This window comes from Triturus cristatus, chromosome 9 (genome assembly GCF_964204655.1).
Source record: "Triturus cristatus chromosome 9, aTriCri1.1, whole genome shotgun sequence".
In the NCBI taxonomy this organism is placed as follows: domain Eukaryota; kingdom Metazoa; phylum Chordata; class Amphibia; order Caudata; family Salamandridae; genus Triturus; species Triturus cristatus.
In genome coordinates this window covers 4849912-4865599 of record NC_140592.1, presented here as the reverse complement: position 1 = coordinate 4865599, position 15688 = coordinate 4849912, and the positions used below count along the sequence as shown (strand labels likewise).

Here is a 15688-nt window from a genome sequence, read left to right as displayed (position 1 = left end):
GGTGGTGTGCTGTCAGTGAAGGGGTGCAGGCACGTGTCGACAAAGGGGCGGTTTTGCTCCGGTGTCTCAGGCCGGTACCGTGTGCTGCCCTCCTCCCACCCTGGGTCCCTCAGACCCTGCCCTCTGCACCAACTCGGCCCCTTGGTTCCGCCCTTCGAGCCCCCCCCCTACCTTCTTTCCGTCCCGCCGGTGCTTCGCCAGGGTCACCTCCCCGTAGCTGCCCTTGCCCACGGGCCGCAGGAGGCAGTACTGGTCCAGCCGGCTCCCCGCCTCCCGCTCCATGCTCGCCGCCCCGATCACTACTTCAGCCCGCGGCGTGGCGGGGACAGAGCAGGCCCAGGCGGCAGCTTCCTGGAGCCATGGCAACGGGGGCGGGGCCGGATGTAGAATTCCCAGCTGCCCGCGCGGAGATACGAACTGTAGCCTGAGACAGTCATATGATTGCCATCACGGCGGCTTCAGGAGGCATGGCAACGAGGGCGGGCCGGAAGTAGCAGTAACACCTGTCCTCGCGGATGAAGGACGCTTTACAAAGCAAGCATTGGCAAAGGCAATAGGGCTGCCTTGGCCCGACCACTGACTCTGTCTTTGAACCCCCTGGCCTCAGAGGAGCAGAAAGAGAAAGTGAACTCTAGTGTAACTTCCAGGAGCTTTGTACAGCTGTATCTTCACAACAGATCTTAAAACTCTCCTCCTCCAAAGACACTTCCTGGAATAACTCAACATTTCTTGACCATTATGACCATCACTCACATGAGGTCAACTATGTAAATATATATTTTACTCCTGTTTCAACCTATCTCTGACACCTTTTATATGATTTTTTTACAATCTAAATATGTAACCTGACAGCGTTGAAAGTGAATATATGTCACTTGTTACGTGTTCAGCCTATCTTGTGTACCTGTGGTTGTATACTTGTAACTTGTTAGCATCTTTAGTCGATCTTGTGTACCTTTTGTAATTTACCTGGGACTCACATGAAGTAAACTTTGTAAATATGTATTTTACTCATGTTCTAACCTAACGCTGACACTTTTATATTTTTGCGATATACATATGCACCTTGTTAGCGTTTTAACTATTTGTCACTTTTTAGCATGATCAGCCTATCTTATGTACCTGAAGCTGTATATATGTAACTTGTTAGCGTGTTTAGTCTCTCTTTTGTACCTTTTGTAACTCACCTGATTCTTTTGTAAAGCGCTTTGACACCTTTGGGTAAAGTTCGCACTATAGCAAACTGCATTAAATAAAATAAATTCGTGTCTTTTGCTGCACTGGGCTTGTGAAGGAAGCAAGAAATACAGGACAGGAAGAAATATTGAGTGGGGAAAGACCATAAGGGGAAGTGAGGGGAAAACAACAAAAGGAAGAGCAGAAACAGGACACCATAGTCCTTGTATCGGTATACAAAGATGGGGGTGGGGGGAGATATTAAATAGACCTTAGATTTATTTATTTAGAATGTTTTATAAAGTGCGAACATGACCCATGGGTATCAGATAGTGATCTGAATGTAAGAGAGGTTTATATACAGTTGTGAAAGAGTGCAATAGGTGACAGATATAGGAGGTGACAAAGAAACAGCCAAGAGGCAGACAGAGCAGAAGACCAATGAGAGAGGATTCAAGTATGAGAGATGTGATACAGACATACATAGGCGGGATCGTTCAAGTTCAAGTTTTTTATAATTGATTTAGTTCTCTACTGAGAACAACACATTTTAAAAATACATTTGTTATAAAACATTAATAAGATAATCATTTAATACAGAAGTGTGGCTCAATGATTAGAGCGGCAGACCCTGATGCAGAGGTCTAGCCCGGGACCAGGGTTCAATTCCCTGCCTCGGGGGTCTTGGGCTCAAAAATTCCACGGACCTGATAATTCTCGCCTCGGTGCCTATTCCAATCATGGAGTCCCCCTCTGCAACTCTGGGCAATAGCTTGCTTAATCTCCACAACGGCCCCCACAACGCTAAGGATGCCTGGCCTCCACCTTGGGGGTGCCCAGGAGTGGATGCCTCACAGGGAAAGCCAGGATGGGTTCCACAGCGGTATATGTACAAGCGCCTTGAGACCCTTGCGGGTGAGTAGTGCGCTATACAAGTATCAATTTTTTTACATACAATTTTGAGTTTTTTTGCGAAATTTAAACAAACTATGACACACAAATTCATCAGGCGGCGATTTAAGAAGCAAAATAGGCCGTGCACTGAAGTAATATTGCATCTATTTGGAATTGGTTTTAAGTCCCTGTGTCTGGCCTCGACTAATGTCAGATTTGGACATACAAACAGAACATGCTGTAGATCTTGCACTCCTCCGCTACAAAGATCACAAATACTAGTGGCATTTTCAATGTGGTTCCATCTGGAAGTAAATGTTTTTAGGGGAAGAATCCCAACCCGTAATAAAATAATGCATGGCCGGACTCCGTGCCCTAAGGTAAAGCAAATATACCGTTGCCGATTTTTGTATTCTATTAACTCTGCATAATTTTCATAATGATGCAATTGAGAACAATGTTTGATGTCGAGGTCAGAACTTATCCTCGGCGTGAAGTGTTTTAAAAAGAGCCTCAAGTGCGCAGGAGTCCAGGATTTCAATAATGTAGTCCTACAGTTTGATAATTTAAAAGCTGTATTTAAATTTTGACAGAAAGTATAATGCGATGATTCGATCTCAAAAGTCTCCATCTTTAATACAAATCTTAAAGTTCCTTGTTCTGCATGTATAAGATTATAAGAGCCCATCTTGTGATGTTAGATGGGATAGAGATAAGACTGTTGTGAGAAAGGTGATGGAGAGTCAGCTGGTGATGGACAACTGAGAGTCAGGGAGAGGTAGGTGAGACTTGGTAGAAAGATGCTGCTCAGAGAAAATCAGGTAGAGACAGCTGAGAGCAATGCTTAATTTGACTTGCCAACACTGGCACTTATGACATTCGGCCACATGGTGGCGCTGTTTGTCTAGTTTAGCGCTAACACAACAACAGTAGTTTATTAGTTCAATATACATTAGAACTGACTAATACATGCCACCCAAGCCACTTTCATAGCTTTGGGGCCTGTAATGGTCTGAACTGACACACTAGTAGGAGTGTGATGGTTAGTATTTGTGTCGGTAGTGTCACTGGCAGGGGAAATGTGTGGTGCAAGCTGCAATGGACTAACAAAGGCTCTGCCATTTTTTTTTTTTTTACAAACTAAGCACTTGGCCTCTGTCTGAGCGAGACTGGGGAGCCAGGTGAAAGAGGTGAGTGAAAAACAGTTTCTTCAGAGATAATGAGAGGCAGCGAATGGGGTCAGGACGCCCCTTTGCTGGGGCAGCTGTGCGCGGTACAAAAACCATTAACATAACATAACATAACATAACAAATAGCCAGGTTAAGACAGCTGTGAAAGGTGGGGAGGTGACAGCTGAAAGGAGGGAGACAATTTAGAGAGTGGTGCTAAAGTGACAGCGCAGAATGGGAGAGGTTGCGTATACAGCTTAGAGAGAAAGTTGTGATAAGAAGGCAGAGACAGGTCAGAAAAAACAGCTGAGGCAGAGGTGGGGCGAAGGAAAGGTGATAGATGATAGATAAGGAAGTGATATTGAGACAGAGACAGATGAGAAAGACAAGGGAATTAAAGAGGTGTGAAACACGTGTAGGGTGAAAAGGAGACAGAGAAGGTGAGAGAGGGGTGAAGATATGTGAGATATCAAAAAAAGATCAGTGAGAAAGACAGCTGAGATAGGAAGGGTGAAAAAGAGACAGCAACAGGTGAGAATGGCAGATGAGAGAGCAATAATAAAAAAAACTACAGTGGAGATACAGACAGCTAAAGGGAGGGTGAAAACAAGTAAAAAATCATTCTAGTTTGTAATGTCACTGGGGTAAAATTACATGTGATGTCACTTCTGCTACCCTTGGCATTTTGGTGAATTGATGTCCACGACCTTAGCCTTCTGGGAAGGCAGCTGCATTTTCAGGATCTCAGCTAAACTTAACCCTCTCAGGCGAATAACTCCGGGAGTTGGTGATATCCTAGAATTCAGTACATGTGACCGGCTTGGTAAATTATTGGGGGAAAAAATGTGTGGAAACATGTGGTGTGTCTAGAGAAAATCTGTGCTTATTGGCGAAGAAAGCTTGACATCACAGCACTCTAACCCTGGCATCCTCAGAGTCCCCAGCAGTTTGTTCCACCCCCTTCAGTTGCTCCAACTGGTCTCTATCTTCATACACAGGAGTTAACTACCTAAGCACGGTTCTCTCAACTTATCTAACACCAGGGTGTCAAAGTCAGGGTGTCAAAGTCTACCCCACCCCACCCCACCTTGAATCGGACATGTCACTGGAGTCAATGTTCTCTTGTTGAAATTTAAAACTGACTTTGCAGGATCTCACACCTCTTGCCGCCAATTGCTTGACCCGAAAGGCCTCAGGATGATGAGACAAGCAGGAGCTACTAGGCCTCAGCTGTGGGGCTGGTGTTGTTTGCCTTTGATGTTCTGAGGTTTCTTCTACTGCAGCTCTGCAAACTTTGCCAAATATGACTCCTACAGCTCTTGATTTTTAGCAGTAGGGATGGTGAGTAGTCACAGACTTCTCCCGGAGCTAGTGTGGTGGCGTTTCAAGCTCAGAACTTAACAATCACCCAACAGCACGATAGCCAGCTATCTAGTCCCATGGTTGACTTCGTAAAAGTAAAAACATTTTAATACACACAGAACACTCAATAGTACATGCAACAAGCAACAGATACGAAAGCTTCACTGGTGCTGAGTTACTATGCTTGGGGTCGGTATCCCTCTACCCCTCCTTCTCTTTCTCTCGGGTTCCAGTTCTGTCTGGGCAGGTATCAAGCACATGGGCAGTTTACCCATTTTTAGGTTAGCCCACTCTCACGAGATGAGGGCACGCCTGGTATGACCCTTCAGGACAGGTCCAGAACCTCTTTGATGTCAAGCAACATTCTTAGGCCTGCACACACAAACACATACACTAGATTAGTGTGAGACTGGGGCTAAAATCAAAAACATAGTACACCGGATACCTGCAGTCCACACTCAGAGCAAGAAAACATGACTATACTCCAAGCATGGGACATTCCAGTCCCAGCAAGAACCATTCAGAGCTCTTCTGAGAGTCTTTCCTGGCTGTTAGATCAAGCTAGAATAAAATTCAAAAGGCTAAGCGAGACTTAAGAAGGCCACAACTGTTGTTTTGTAATAAACATATCCACGGTGCCCCAGAAGTGACCCCTTCTATTATCTTTCACCCCCCGCTCTACATTCCCAGATTCAGATTTCTTAGATCTGTGAAAGTAGGATTTTTAACCGAAGCCATCCTATTTGGAACTACTTCAATTCACGAAACAGAGCATCTGCTTTCCTCATATCCATTACGAATGCTTAATAAGCTGACTTCACACTTAAAACTGGGGTAAGCCTTTTCCAGCGCATAACATGCTTCCTGCCTTTGGGAGATTCAGTTTGTGATGAGCACACCATGGCCTGGGCCCCTCCGCAGAACAACCTTTTTCCCTCAGGCCTTGCTCAAGATGGCCGCTAAGTAAAGAGACTGAAACCTTCAAAGATTGCCGCCAAGTAAAGAGCCTGAAACCTTCAAAGATGGCCACCAAGTAAGGAGCCTGAAACCTTCAAAGATGTCCCTCAAGTAAAGAGCCTGAAACCTTCAAAGATGTCCCTCAAGTAAAGAGCCAGAAACCTTCAAAGATGGCCTGCACAGCAAATGTATTCCCTTTGGTTGGACCAGCCTGTGTTGGGCACAGAAACACGTTCTGAGGCAAGAAATGTAAAATATTCTCTTTAAAAAACCTCAATGTTCTTCTTTCAGGAGAGAAGGCAGGTGAATGCAATGCATAGAACATGATACATCAATGGAACTGCCCAGCATCTCTTTGCCGTTAATTAATTCAGTGACATAGCAAAAGAAGTGAGAAGGAACTTCAAACATTTTACAAACTTTGCACAAGCAGTGACGTATGCCGGAAGATGAATATGGGACATGTTGGAGAGGAGGAGGGTTTGTCAAGGATGGTCGTGCGAGAGGAGGGTGCTGAGTTGAGAGGGTGAGATTGTCAAAACTGATGGCTGAAGCAGGAACTGGTACCCTTCTTTAATGATGGCGTCTGCGTTATATCCCCTTGGAGCCGGCGCACAGACTCGTGATCCAGTGCCGTCTGAAGCTGGGACTGATGGCCCAGTGGTATGGTCCTCCCTGGACCAGGAACCTAGACCTGAAACCGCGGCCAGGTCCTGATGAGGTTGTAGAAGCTGTTGCCGGGGCAGCTTGTGGGATTCACGTTACGATGCCCCTTCATGATGTAGTTGGAGCGGATTAGGCCCCTGGAGACTCCGCAGCTGATGAGGCTCTTCACGGCTCTCTGGGCAGCCAAATTTGGGTTTTTTCCTAAAAAGCAAATGAAAAGAACATTTGTACCTCTAGTATCAATCAATATTTAAAGACATGTTTCATTGATTATTATAGGAAAGTAGTCATCATGCTCTCCCTTTGAAGACTAATGGGGACATGCAATGCTCACGATGAGCAGTACAGTAAAGACGAAGGCTCAGATTTACTAAAACGTTACGCAATGCAATGCAGGAAGACACCTTGCTGTGCTGCATGGTAGGAAGCGAGGAGGAATGAACCATACCTACTAAGAGGCAGGCAGCGATGTTTGGTGCACGAAGGGACACCTTCCTACTCAAAAAGAATCCCCAGAGGTATTTTTCTCTTCCTCCATGTAGTACAGAATGCAGCACACGTAGAAAGAGGAAATACAGAGGAGAAATAAACATTTTCCTCCTCATTACACCTCATTTTGAAGCATTCCCAGGTTTACACGTCTTAGTAAATCTGGGAATGCGCCAAAAACCATGAGTGGATGCGTGGGAACAGCCACACTCCACCCCTGGAACATCTTCCCAACACAGAGTCACGCAAGGTGCACCGTGTGGCTTAGTAAATCCGACTTAAGGGCTTGCGTTGCCTTTCGTCACCTTGCATGACTCAACGGTATTGCAAGCCTGCATGAATCTGGGTCAAACTTAGTAGCTTGACGAGAAGAGTTAATATGGGCATTAGTATTTGGGCTGCAGCTCTATCTGCGCCTTTACTTCAGCTGTAGATGATGGAAAGCCCTTAATTTTAAGAGTTGCCATGTCGAATGGGGTATGCCAAGTGAACCTCCAGCATTGAAAATACTAACTATGGATAGGCGCCCTTCCTGTAGACGTGTGCCCCCACTCAGATTGTGACGTGGTGATTAACAGAGCTAGGGTAAGGACCACAGAGGCAGGAAGTCCAGCTGTGCCTGTCAGCGTGACAATAGGTGACAGGCGTGATAAGGTGCAGCAACTACTTAGTAAGCTGTGCCTGTCAGCGTGGAAGGATGAGACAGGCAGAGAGTTTAACCCACTTCTAGTCTGCTGTGCCTATCAGCTACAGAGGCGACTCCTGTTGTATAATATGCTGGAGAAAGTCAGATTACGGACATCCGCTTCTAACTGGAAGAGGCGCAGGGGTATAGGGTTAATCCTCCTCACAGAAAGACGCTCGCTGCACCACCTCCCTCTGAGGCACGCGGAAGCAGAAGAGCTTCAGCTGAGCCCGAGCCTTCCTTAATGATGGCTGCCGCGGCTCTTCTCAGGAAACGACACATACTTACAGGGCCAGCAGTAGCCGAACCCTGAGGGATCGACCTTAAGAGGTGTGAACTCATGAGAGGGGCTCCTGGAGCTATGACCCCATCCTATGGCCCTAGAACGCCGTCTCCGTTGCTCTTCACCCGATCCTCCCAGCGCTGGCCGTGTGACAGGGAAACCGCTCACCTCCTTACAGACATGCCGCTCCACCACTGCCCCTCCGGTCGCCCTTCATCCGTCTGCTCACCACCCTCACTGACCTGCTGGGCTTTGGTGATCGGCAGCCTCGGCACACACGTCAGTCCTCAACAACCTGTAGGGCTTTGGTTATCGGCAGAAGTCCCCATCAGTCCTTGGTACGCGTTGGCGGCTGGGCAGCTTTTCTGATGAGGTTGACAGCTTCCCCACGCGTTAGCTGAGACTTGAGTATAATTTACCGATGGAAAAGAGCGTCGCTCCTCAGGTTCTGTGGATCTTCCTTAAATGGAGTGTTTTACTCTTCTGCGACACATTCGAATGCAGCTAAGCAGTACTTCATAGCGGTAAGTTGATTTATCACGTATCTTGAAATGTAATCTTCACAGGCTGTTCTGGAGTAGGTATTGGGGGTGATGGTGGTCCGTCGCCAGTGTTGCAAAGATGAGACATACACTGCAAGTTGAAGAGTCTTCTTTATTACGTCTCCACACCATCACAAGTTCCAGTCAGCTGGAGTCAGCTGTGGGATGTTCCTGCATTCCTGCCTGGCACATACCAAGGGGAAAGAGGGCGGGGGTGGGGCGTACCAAGTGTGGATTACAACAGTACTCACCACGAGCAGGTAGAGAAAGCACCGAGGAACTGACAAATGTAGTTTATGTGAGCAAAGTGGGAAGAATCAAGATACCCCATGTGCCACCCCGAATATCGACAACATTGCAAAGAAAGCTGGCAAGGGGTTCATTCCATATCTTACTGACAGAGTTATTACTGACAATCACTCAATATTATTCTCATGGGAAAAGTTTCTATTAATGTGGAGAAACCAAAAGAGAGAAAATGTAAGAGAAATACTTTGACACTAGAACGTATACAAATAAAACAGTTTTTTACATGTAAACAAGAAACATAACACAACATAAGTATCAAGAGAGGTTACCCAAGTTCTAGCATTCAACACCTCCCTCTAGCAACCCCAAGTCTTGTAGTCCATAAACAGCTCAAAGACAGTGTTGATCCACTCTTGTAATAAGTAATAATCAAGGAACCAATCTGTGAATGATGAAGTTACTAGTGTGTTGTTGCTAAGCATTGTCTAAGTGACCAAAACGTTGATGTCCATCTACCACTTGTTTCAGGGTAATCAAGCCATTCTTTGTCAACATGCAAGTAACTTCCTTTTTCATGGATATAGACAACAGACTATGAGGACCTGCTGACCTTCCGGAGACTCCTCAAAACCTGGCTGTTTGATCGGTAGCTGCTCCCCTCCCCCCAGCGCCTTGAGACCCTCTCGGGTGAGTAGCGCGCTCTACAAATGGATGATTGAATGATTGATTGAAAGCATCCTCTGGGTCTCCAGAAGAACTTCCAGCTCCAGGAAGCTCGCCTGGTGCTTTCTCGTCTCCTCTATGACTTTTCTCAGGACCACGCTGCCTTCTGCTTGGTTTCCTCTCAGGCAATCTCTCTTCCTGTGGAGAAGTGTGGCTCAATGGTGTGGAGAAGTGTGGCTCAATGGTTGTGGAGAAGTGTGGCTCAATGGTTAGAGCGGCAGACCCTGATGCAGAGGTCTGGCCCGGACCAGGGTTCAATTCCCGTCTCGGCGGGTCTTGGGCTCAATTTCCCTGGACCCGATAATTCTCACCTCTGTGCCTATTCTAATCATGGGTGCAACTCTGGGCAATAGCTTGCTTAATCTCCACAACGGCCCCAAAAACGCTAGGATGCCTGGCTTCACCTTGGGGGTTCCCAGGAGTGGGCACTTCACAGGGAAAGGCCAGGAAGGGTTCCACAGCGGTATGTGCACAGCGCCTGAGAGACCCTTTCGGGGGTGTGCGGAGCGCTATATAAATGCACTACATTTACATTCCTCATGTGACCTTTGCTTTCTCTGTGTGTTTCATGCCCCTCTCCTTTGGCCAGCCGGCCCGTTTCTGAGCAGTTCCTGCTGCCACTCCCTAATGCTTGACTGATAGCTCTCCCTTTTCTAGAAGAAAGCCTCTTTTTGGGGGTCACTCAATATTTCTTAACTATATATATGTGAAATATTCATTCACTCCACCCCTTCTAAAGATATTGATTGAAAGGATGTTTGGGACATGAGAAGGTTAACACTGCTGCTGCCACTATTAACACTCTGGCTTTTTAAATCCGGCTCGCAAGCTGTTCTCCAGTCTTCTCTCGGTCCTGCTTTCTCCGCCTAGCCTCTTGTTCTCCCCTGATGTCCCCTTTCCTCTCGCCTAGATTGTGCTCTTAAGGCCAAGGACTTCCTTCCCCAGGTGGTCTGTCCCCAGCATGGCTTCACTGAAGATCAGAATCATGGACTTGTATCATTCGGTGTCAGTGGGTTTTACAGGAACCGTCTGGTGAATGATTTCACAGTGGGTCTCAAACCCTCAAAGAGACACCATCAACCGAAGGCGCCTTCTAGGCTTCCCGTTATTGATGATTGGTGGTGGTGCAGGAGTGGTTAACTAGATAGCTCCCTTTAAAACAGCCACCGATGAATGATATCACGATAGATCGCAAAACCACAGCTGACATCATCAAACAAGCGAGCGCTCTAGAGCGGCATGGCTGTGCTTGTTACAGAAGCAGGATTGGCACACGGCACGGGCTCTCCTGTGAGCACTGCAGGGTCCCTTTCAGAAGAAGCACCACAGACACTCACGCGAGAAGGATCCGATGACGCTGATCCCAACGGATCGATTGTTCATGGAGGGGGCATGAGCCCCCACCCTGCTCCAGCCACGGCCTTCATACACATTGCCGTCCTCGCCAACCAGAAAGCTGCAAACGATGAAAAATGAGAATATTGTCAAGTGAACATATGGGACAAGATTCATAAATGGTATTTTGTATGAAGCTGTCTCTGTGAGTGGACACTGACGCGGCGTGGGTGACTTTAGTACCGAACACGGCGAACCACATTTAAGTACAGAAAGCACCGACAGGGATCTTTGAAGGAATCGTGATATTTGGACACTTTATAGCTGCTGACATTTTTGTTTCCAGGGTCTCGTAAATAGCGTGGAACATACTTTTTAAGATCTCTGTGCGGCGCTGTGGTATCTGGGTTTAGGTGCTATGTATCTTCCCCGCTTACCTTACCTGTCTTGCTGCTCAGCCAGTGTGGATGGATAGTGGAATGTTGGTGTGTGTGATGTAGTGATGGAATGTGGAGGATGCCTAGGGATGGATGTCAGTTGTGAGATTGGGCTGAGCAGCAAGGGAGCTGCTCCTGGTGGGGTTTTCTATATTACTATACTTAAGACCTGATTCATCTGTGATCCTGTACTAAAGATCTAATAAACCTACTTTAATCATCATACTTCGGCTACATCCATGCTTATTACATTTGGCGACGATTGGATTGAACCTACACCTGAAGAAACTTCATGAAACTCCAAGATTGAGATCTACAAGCAAGATAAAAGAATTCCTCAAAAGCAACTCTAGCTTACTGGCACCCCGACCAAGCCCCACCAGTGACCTTCCACCGGTCGCCCTCAACTTTGGATGTGCCAGTTACTGCCTGCATACAAGTTAAGTGTGCCAGTCCCTGACTGTTCACAGCGTCACGCTTCTTCCTGCCTGTCTTTACTTGTCATTGAGGCCACTACCTGTCCAGTGAGGAAGAATGTTAGGGACTACTGCAATTTCCACCTTTCCTGGGCGCTTCACACAAAAGAAGAGCAGGAAACAGCAGTGTGGCTCTATGTTTGACCGCTTTCACATTTGTGATTCCGATGTCAATCCACAATCTACGATCTTTCATCTAGTGACAGTTAACCTGCTGCTCTTCAAACAACTCTGTACTACATACAGTATACCTTCAAGTGTGCTGCACCCGAGTGTTTCACGTTCCTTACATACGTGGATGTTTGTTTTTAAAAAAAAAAGAGAAAGATTGCCTCTACGCAGCGTGCTGCACCATTTGAATGTTTTTGTATAACTTCAAGTTAACCTGCAGTTCCACTGCATAGGAATTGAGAAAGTTCTGGCAACTTTATTCGAGCACCAGCGTTCAAGTGGATTTAACTGGTACCATTTTTCTCAACTGGTGACATTGGTTACGCTTGAAAGTTTGACTGATAGGAAACTCAGTCGGCGTGGGCCTTTCATACCGCCATCTGCGCAGTTCTACTGGGACCTCGAAGTACGAAGTAAGCTGTAAAAGGAAAGCTAGCACTTTGTCTTTGCACATCACACCGGAGGCTGTTTGGACGATGCTTTTCTTTGTTACAGCAAGCATAGTTTTCACCGTCATGGATTGGTGAGTGTTAACTTTCGATTATCTATCTTTGTCAGTTTGCCGTTATCGTGTGCACTGGTTGAATGGAGGCGCCACGAGCCACCACATTTGAATGTGCGCCTCGAGCTCAGAACAAGCACCAGCACGCACACCTTACCAGAGCTCCTTGTGTCCGGTCCCATTGTCTCCGCTGTTCGCGAACTGCCTCACAGTGTTGCCCTGCTCAGTGACATTGAGGAGCACGCATCTGCCGTGAGCCACCCAGCACGGCGTAACGAAACGTGCCGCCATATTGTGTTTCCACCAGAAGCATGCACCTAAGCCACGCTGTATTCCAGTATTCACTCCGTAGTGCTGCTTCTGCCAACCACGTTTGTTTTCCTTTTTGGTAACAATAAAGGTTCTCCGAACAACACCAGGACATCGTATCCTGCTAATTCTTCGATGCTCTGTGGAAATCAAGCTCAATGAACAGACATGTTGCACTGGAGAAAAAAAAAACCTTTGGGACTAACTTACAACAATTGCAGAGAAGTATCCTTGAAAATTGAACTTCACTTGTTTAGTTTTTTGTGTTACAATGGGCAGCTTTTCTTGACATGTGTTTTCATCCCGATACTTCATTTCATCTACATAGTGCATGAACTTACATTCTCTATTTCAAAGTTCTGTGTTCGCTTTGACAATTGGCGCTGTTATAAAAAGAATGGGTGATTTATTTCTACAGTTCAATTGTTTATTTGAGCAGCGAAAGATAACTGTTCTACTGTTTTAGTGGTCGAACCCATTCTACCAATATGGTTCATTTTGGGAAGTTTCATTGATTGAAGTTTTACGTGTTCTTTCAATTTGGAATGAATACATCACCTACATTTTGCTGAAAATTACTTAACTGCGTGATATGGTTGTTCACTCCGTTTTCTTATGTATTCCAGTAGGTGAACTTTTATTAATTAGGATATTGCCTACTGGCTTTCTGACCTTTAGTGCATGATATTACATTTATTTATTTTACAGTGCTATGCGTGTACTTATGAGCATGTGACCTTCCACCTTTCTTCAATTTAGTGCCCGTGGATTCGTCACCCACTTGTTTTCTACATGTGATTTTTCCTATAGCACTTTGCATGTGACTTTCCACTTTTACTTAAAGTACTGCCTGTGGATTAGTCACCTACATGATTCTTACATGTTTGTTCACAAGTTTCTTCAAAGGAATTGTTATTAAGTAAGTATGTGTTGTAGTAGCTTTTAGCTATAATTTTCTATAGGTGTTTTTTCCCTTTCACATGGTACCTGTGAGTGACTTCGCACCTACTTACTTACTATCTATGGATTTATTTTAATGTGAGTAACCCCTTGTGCTTTTAAATTTCATTTTTTCTTTTCTCTGTTACCATCACCATACTGGTCTGGCCAACTAATATGTCCTGTTGGTGGCACAGAAATCAATTGCTTGTTTTCGTTTTAAAAACATTTTGGTGCTAAGTTCTGTATTGTAACAAAAGTTTGACAATTGCATTCCTTTATTTGATTTGTAAAGGGGGAAGAGGTGGTCATGTGTTGTGACATTCTTTGTTTATTTGTATTGGATTCATTTATGGTTTTATTGTAAGTTTCAATTTTACAATGACCATGCTCTATGCTTGTATTATTCAGTTGTTTGCGTTCCTTTAAGGGGGAAGGTGTGTGGTATCTGGGTTTAGGTGCTATGTATCTTCCCCGCTTACCTGTCTTGCTGCTCAGCCAGTGTGGATGGATAGTGGAATGTTGGTGTGTGTGATGTAATGATAGAATGTGGAGGTTGCCTGGTGGATGGATGTCAGTTGTGAGATTGGGCTGAGCAGCAAGGGAGCTGCTCCTGGTGGGGTTTTCTATATTACTATACTTAAGACCTGATTCTTCTGTGATCCTGTACTAAAGATCTAATAAACCTACTTTAATCATCATACTTCGGCTACATCCATGCTTATTACAGGCGCAGTCATTCATTCAATACACAGCTATTGCCACTGATAACCACTGCCCTGAAGAAGCCTGTGTGTTGGATGAAACACGTTGCCTGCGTGTGTCTATCTGTTTCAAGAAGAAAGAAAAGAATAAAATGAAAAACTTAAGCACGAACTGACATGTTTCATACTTCGAAAGAAACAAAAAGAACAAATGATGGACGGAATGCTGAACAATGCAAACATTCACCCCCAGTCACAGATGTGGGTTTAATCCATTGTTCTATAGCTCACTTCACCACCCCAGTTTGGACCCAGCCATATGCAAATCAGTCTTGACCCTGTTCTTTGTGGGAACAGACCAGCCCCGAACTGACAAGCCAGGTCCTCCCTGGATCGGAAACAAGCATTCTGGGACCAGTTTTTTGGCATCACCCCTCATCAGCCAGCCTAGCTTGAATCCAGTGGTGGAGGCCAAGACTCATGTCTGTGCACATCCGGTGCCCTGAGAGCGAGAAAGCAAAAGACACACAAATGATTGACAGAATGCGGAACAAATCAAACATTCACCCCCAGTCACAAAGATCTGGGTTTAATCCATCGTTCCTTTGCTCACCACACCACCCCAGTTTGAACCCAGCATGCTCAGCATTTCGGACATCATTTCTTTCTTTTACTTTTGTCACACCTATTCTACACGTTTACCCTATAGGCTGCTCTCATGTCTTGAGGCTTTGATACAACCTAGGCCGTTAGTTTGTTCCCACTGTGATCACACACACACACATACCCTACATGTTTACCCTACATGCAGATCACTTGTCGTAACGGTTTGATACAATCTAGGCTGTTAGCATGTGCCCACGGCAATCATACACACACACGTACCGTACATGTTTACCCTACAGGCTGATCCCGTTTATTGACACTTTGATACAATCTAGGCCATTCGTATGTTTCCACTGTGATCACACACACACGTACCCTACATGTTTAACGTACAGGCTGATCACATGTCTTGACGGTTTGAAACAGACTAGGCCGTTAGTATGTGCCCAGAGTGTTCATACACACACACACACACACACGTATCCTACATGTTTACCCTGCGGGCTGATCTTGTGTCCTGCCACTTTGACATAACCTAGGCCGTTAGTGTGTGCCCACGGTGATCATGGGGCTTCTAAACACATCTCACCTCATATCACATTGCGTGCGTTGGGCAGAGCCGGGATCAGCGCCCCATCTCCCTCAACGAAGAGGTGTCATCTGCCCACATTGGGGAGCTGCGAGTCCGGAACCGGGTAGGGTTATGGGTGATATGCTTGGCTCTTCCAGTACTACTGGACCGAGGTCTGGTGTCCATAATGCATTTAGCCTGACCCCTCCGCCGCCCCAGGGCACTCTCTGTGCTTCACTGTCCATCTTGTCTTTTGAACTCTCCCTGAAATCCCAACTCCCACGATGGGTTGCCTCTCTCTAGAGCTCATATGCAACAATTGATGGAGGGAATGCTGACAATGCAAACATTCACCCCCAGTCACAAGGATCTGGGTTCAATCCATCATTCTTTTGTTCACCACTCCACCCCAGTTTGGACCCAGACATATGCAAATCAGTCT

The 15688-nt window shown here is 45.9% G+C and overlaps 2 protein-coding genes across 5 annotated transcripts in view; both read right to left on the bottom strand.

Moving 5' to 3' along the window:
* NEK4 (NIMA related kinase 4) overlaps positions 1 to 397 on the bottom strand; it is a 532367-nt gene extending 531970 nt beyond the window's left edge. For all 3 annotated transcript variants that reach the window (XM_085624188.1, XM_085624190.1, XM_085624189.1), the window contains exon 1: positions 172 to 397. In XM_085624188.1, coding sequence (XP_085480314.1) covers positions 172 to 282 — 111 coding nt within the window. In that variant the 5' untranslated portion in view covers positions 283 to 397. The remainder of the gene's footprint in view (positions 1 to 171) is intronic.
* A 794-nt stretch (positions 398 to 1191) lies between these two features.
* LOC146797231 (peptidoglycan recognition protein 1-like) overlaps positions 1192 to 15688 on the bottom strand; it is a 77669-nt gene continuing 63172 nt past the window's right edge. The window contains exons 2-3 of one of the 2 annotated variants that reach the window (XM_085624192.1): positions 10534 to 10652; positions 1192 to 6426 (exon numbers count right to left, since the gene is read on the bottom strand). In XM_085624192.1, the coding sequence (XP_085480318.1) occupies positions 6248 to 6426; positions 10534 to 10652 (298 nt within the window). In that variant the 3' untranslated portion in view covers positions 1192 to 6247. Of the gene's footprint in view, positions 6427 to 7850; positions 8357 to 10533; positions 10653 to 15688 lie in introns of those variants that run through there. The other variant, XR_014968454.1, reaches the window with a different exon arrangement.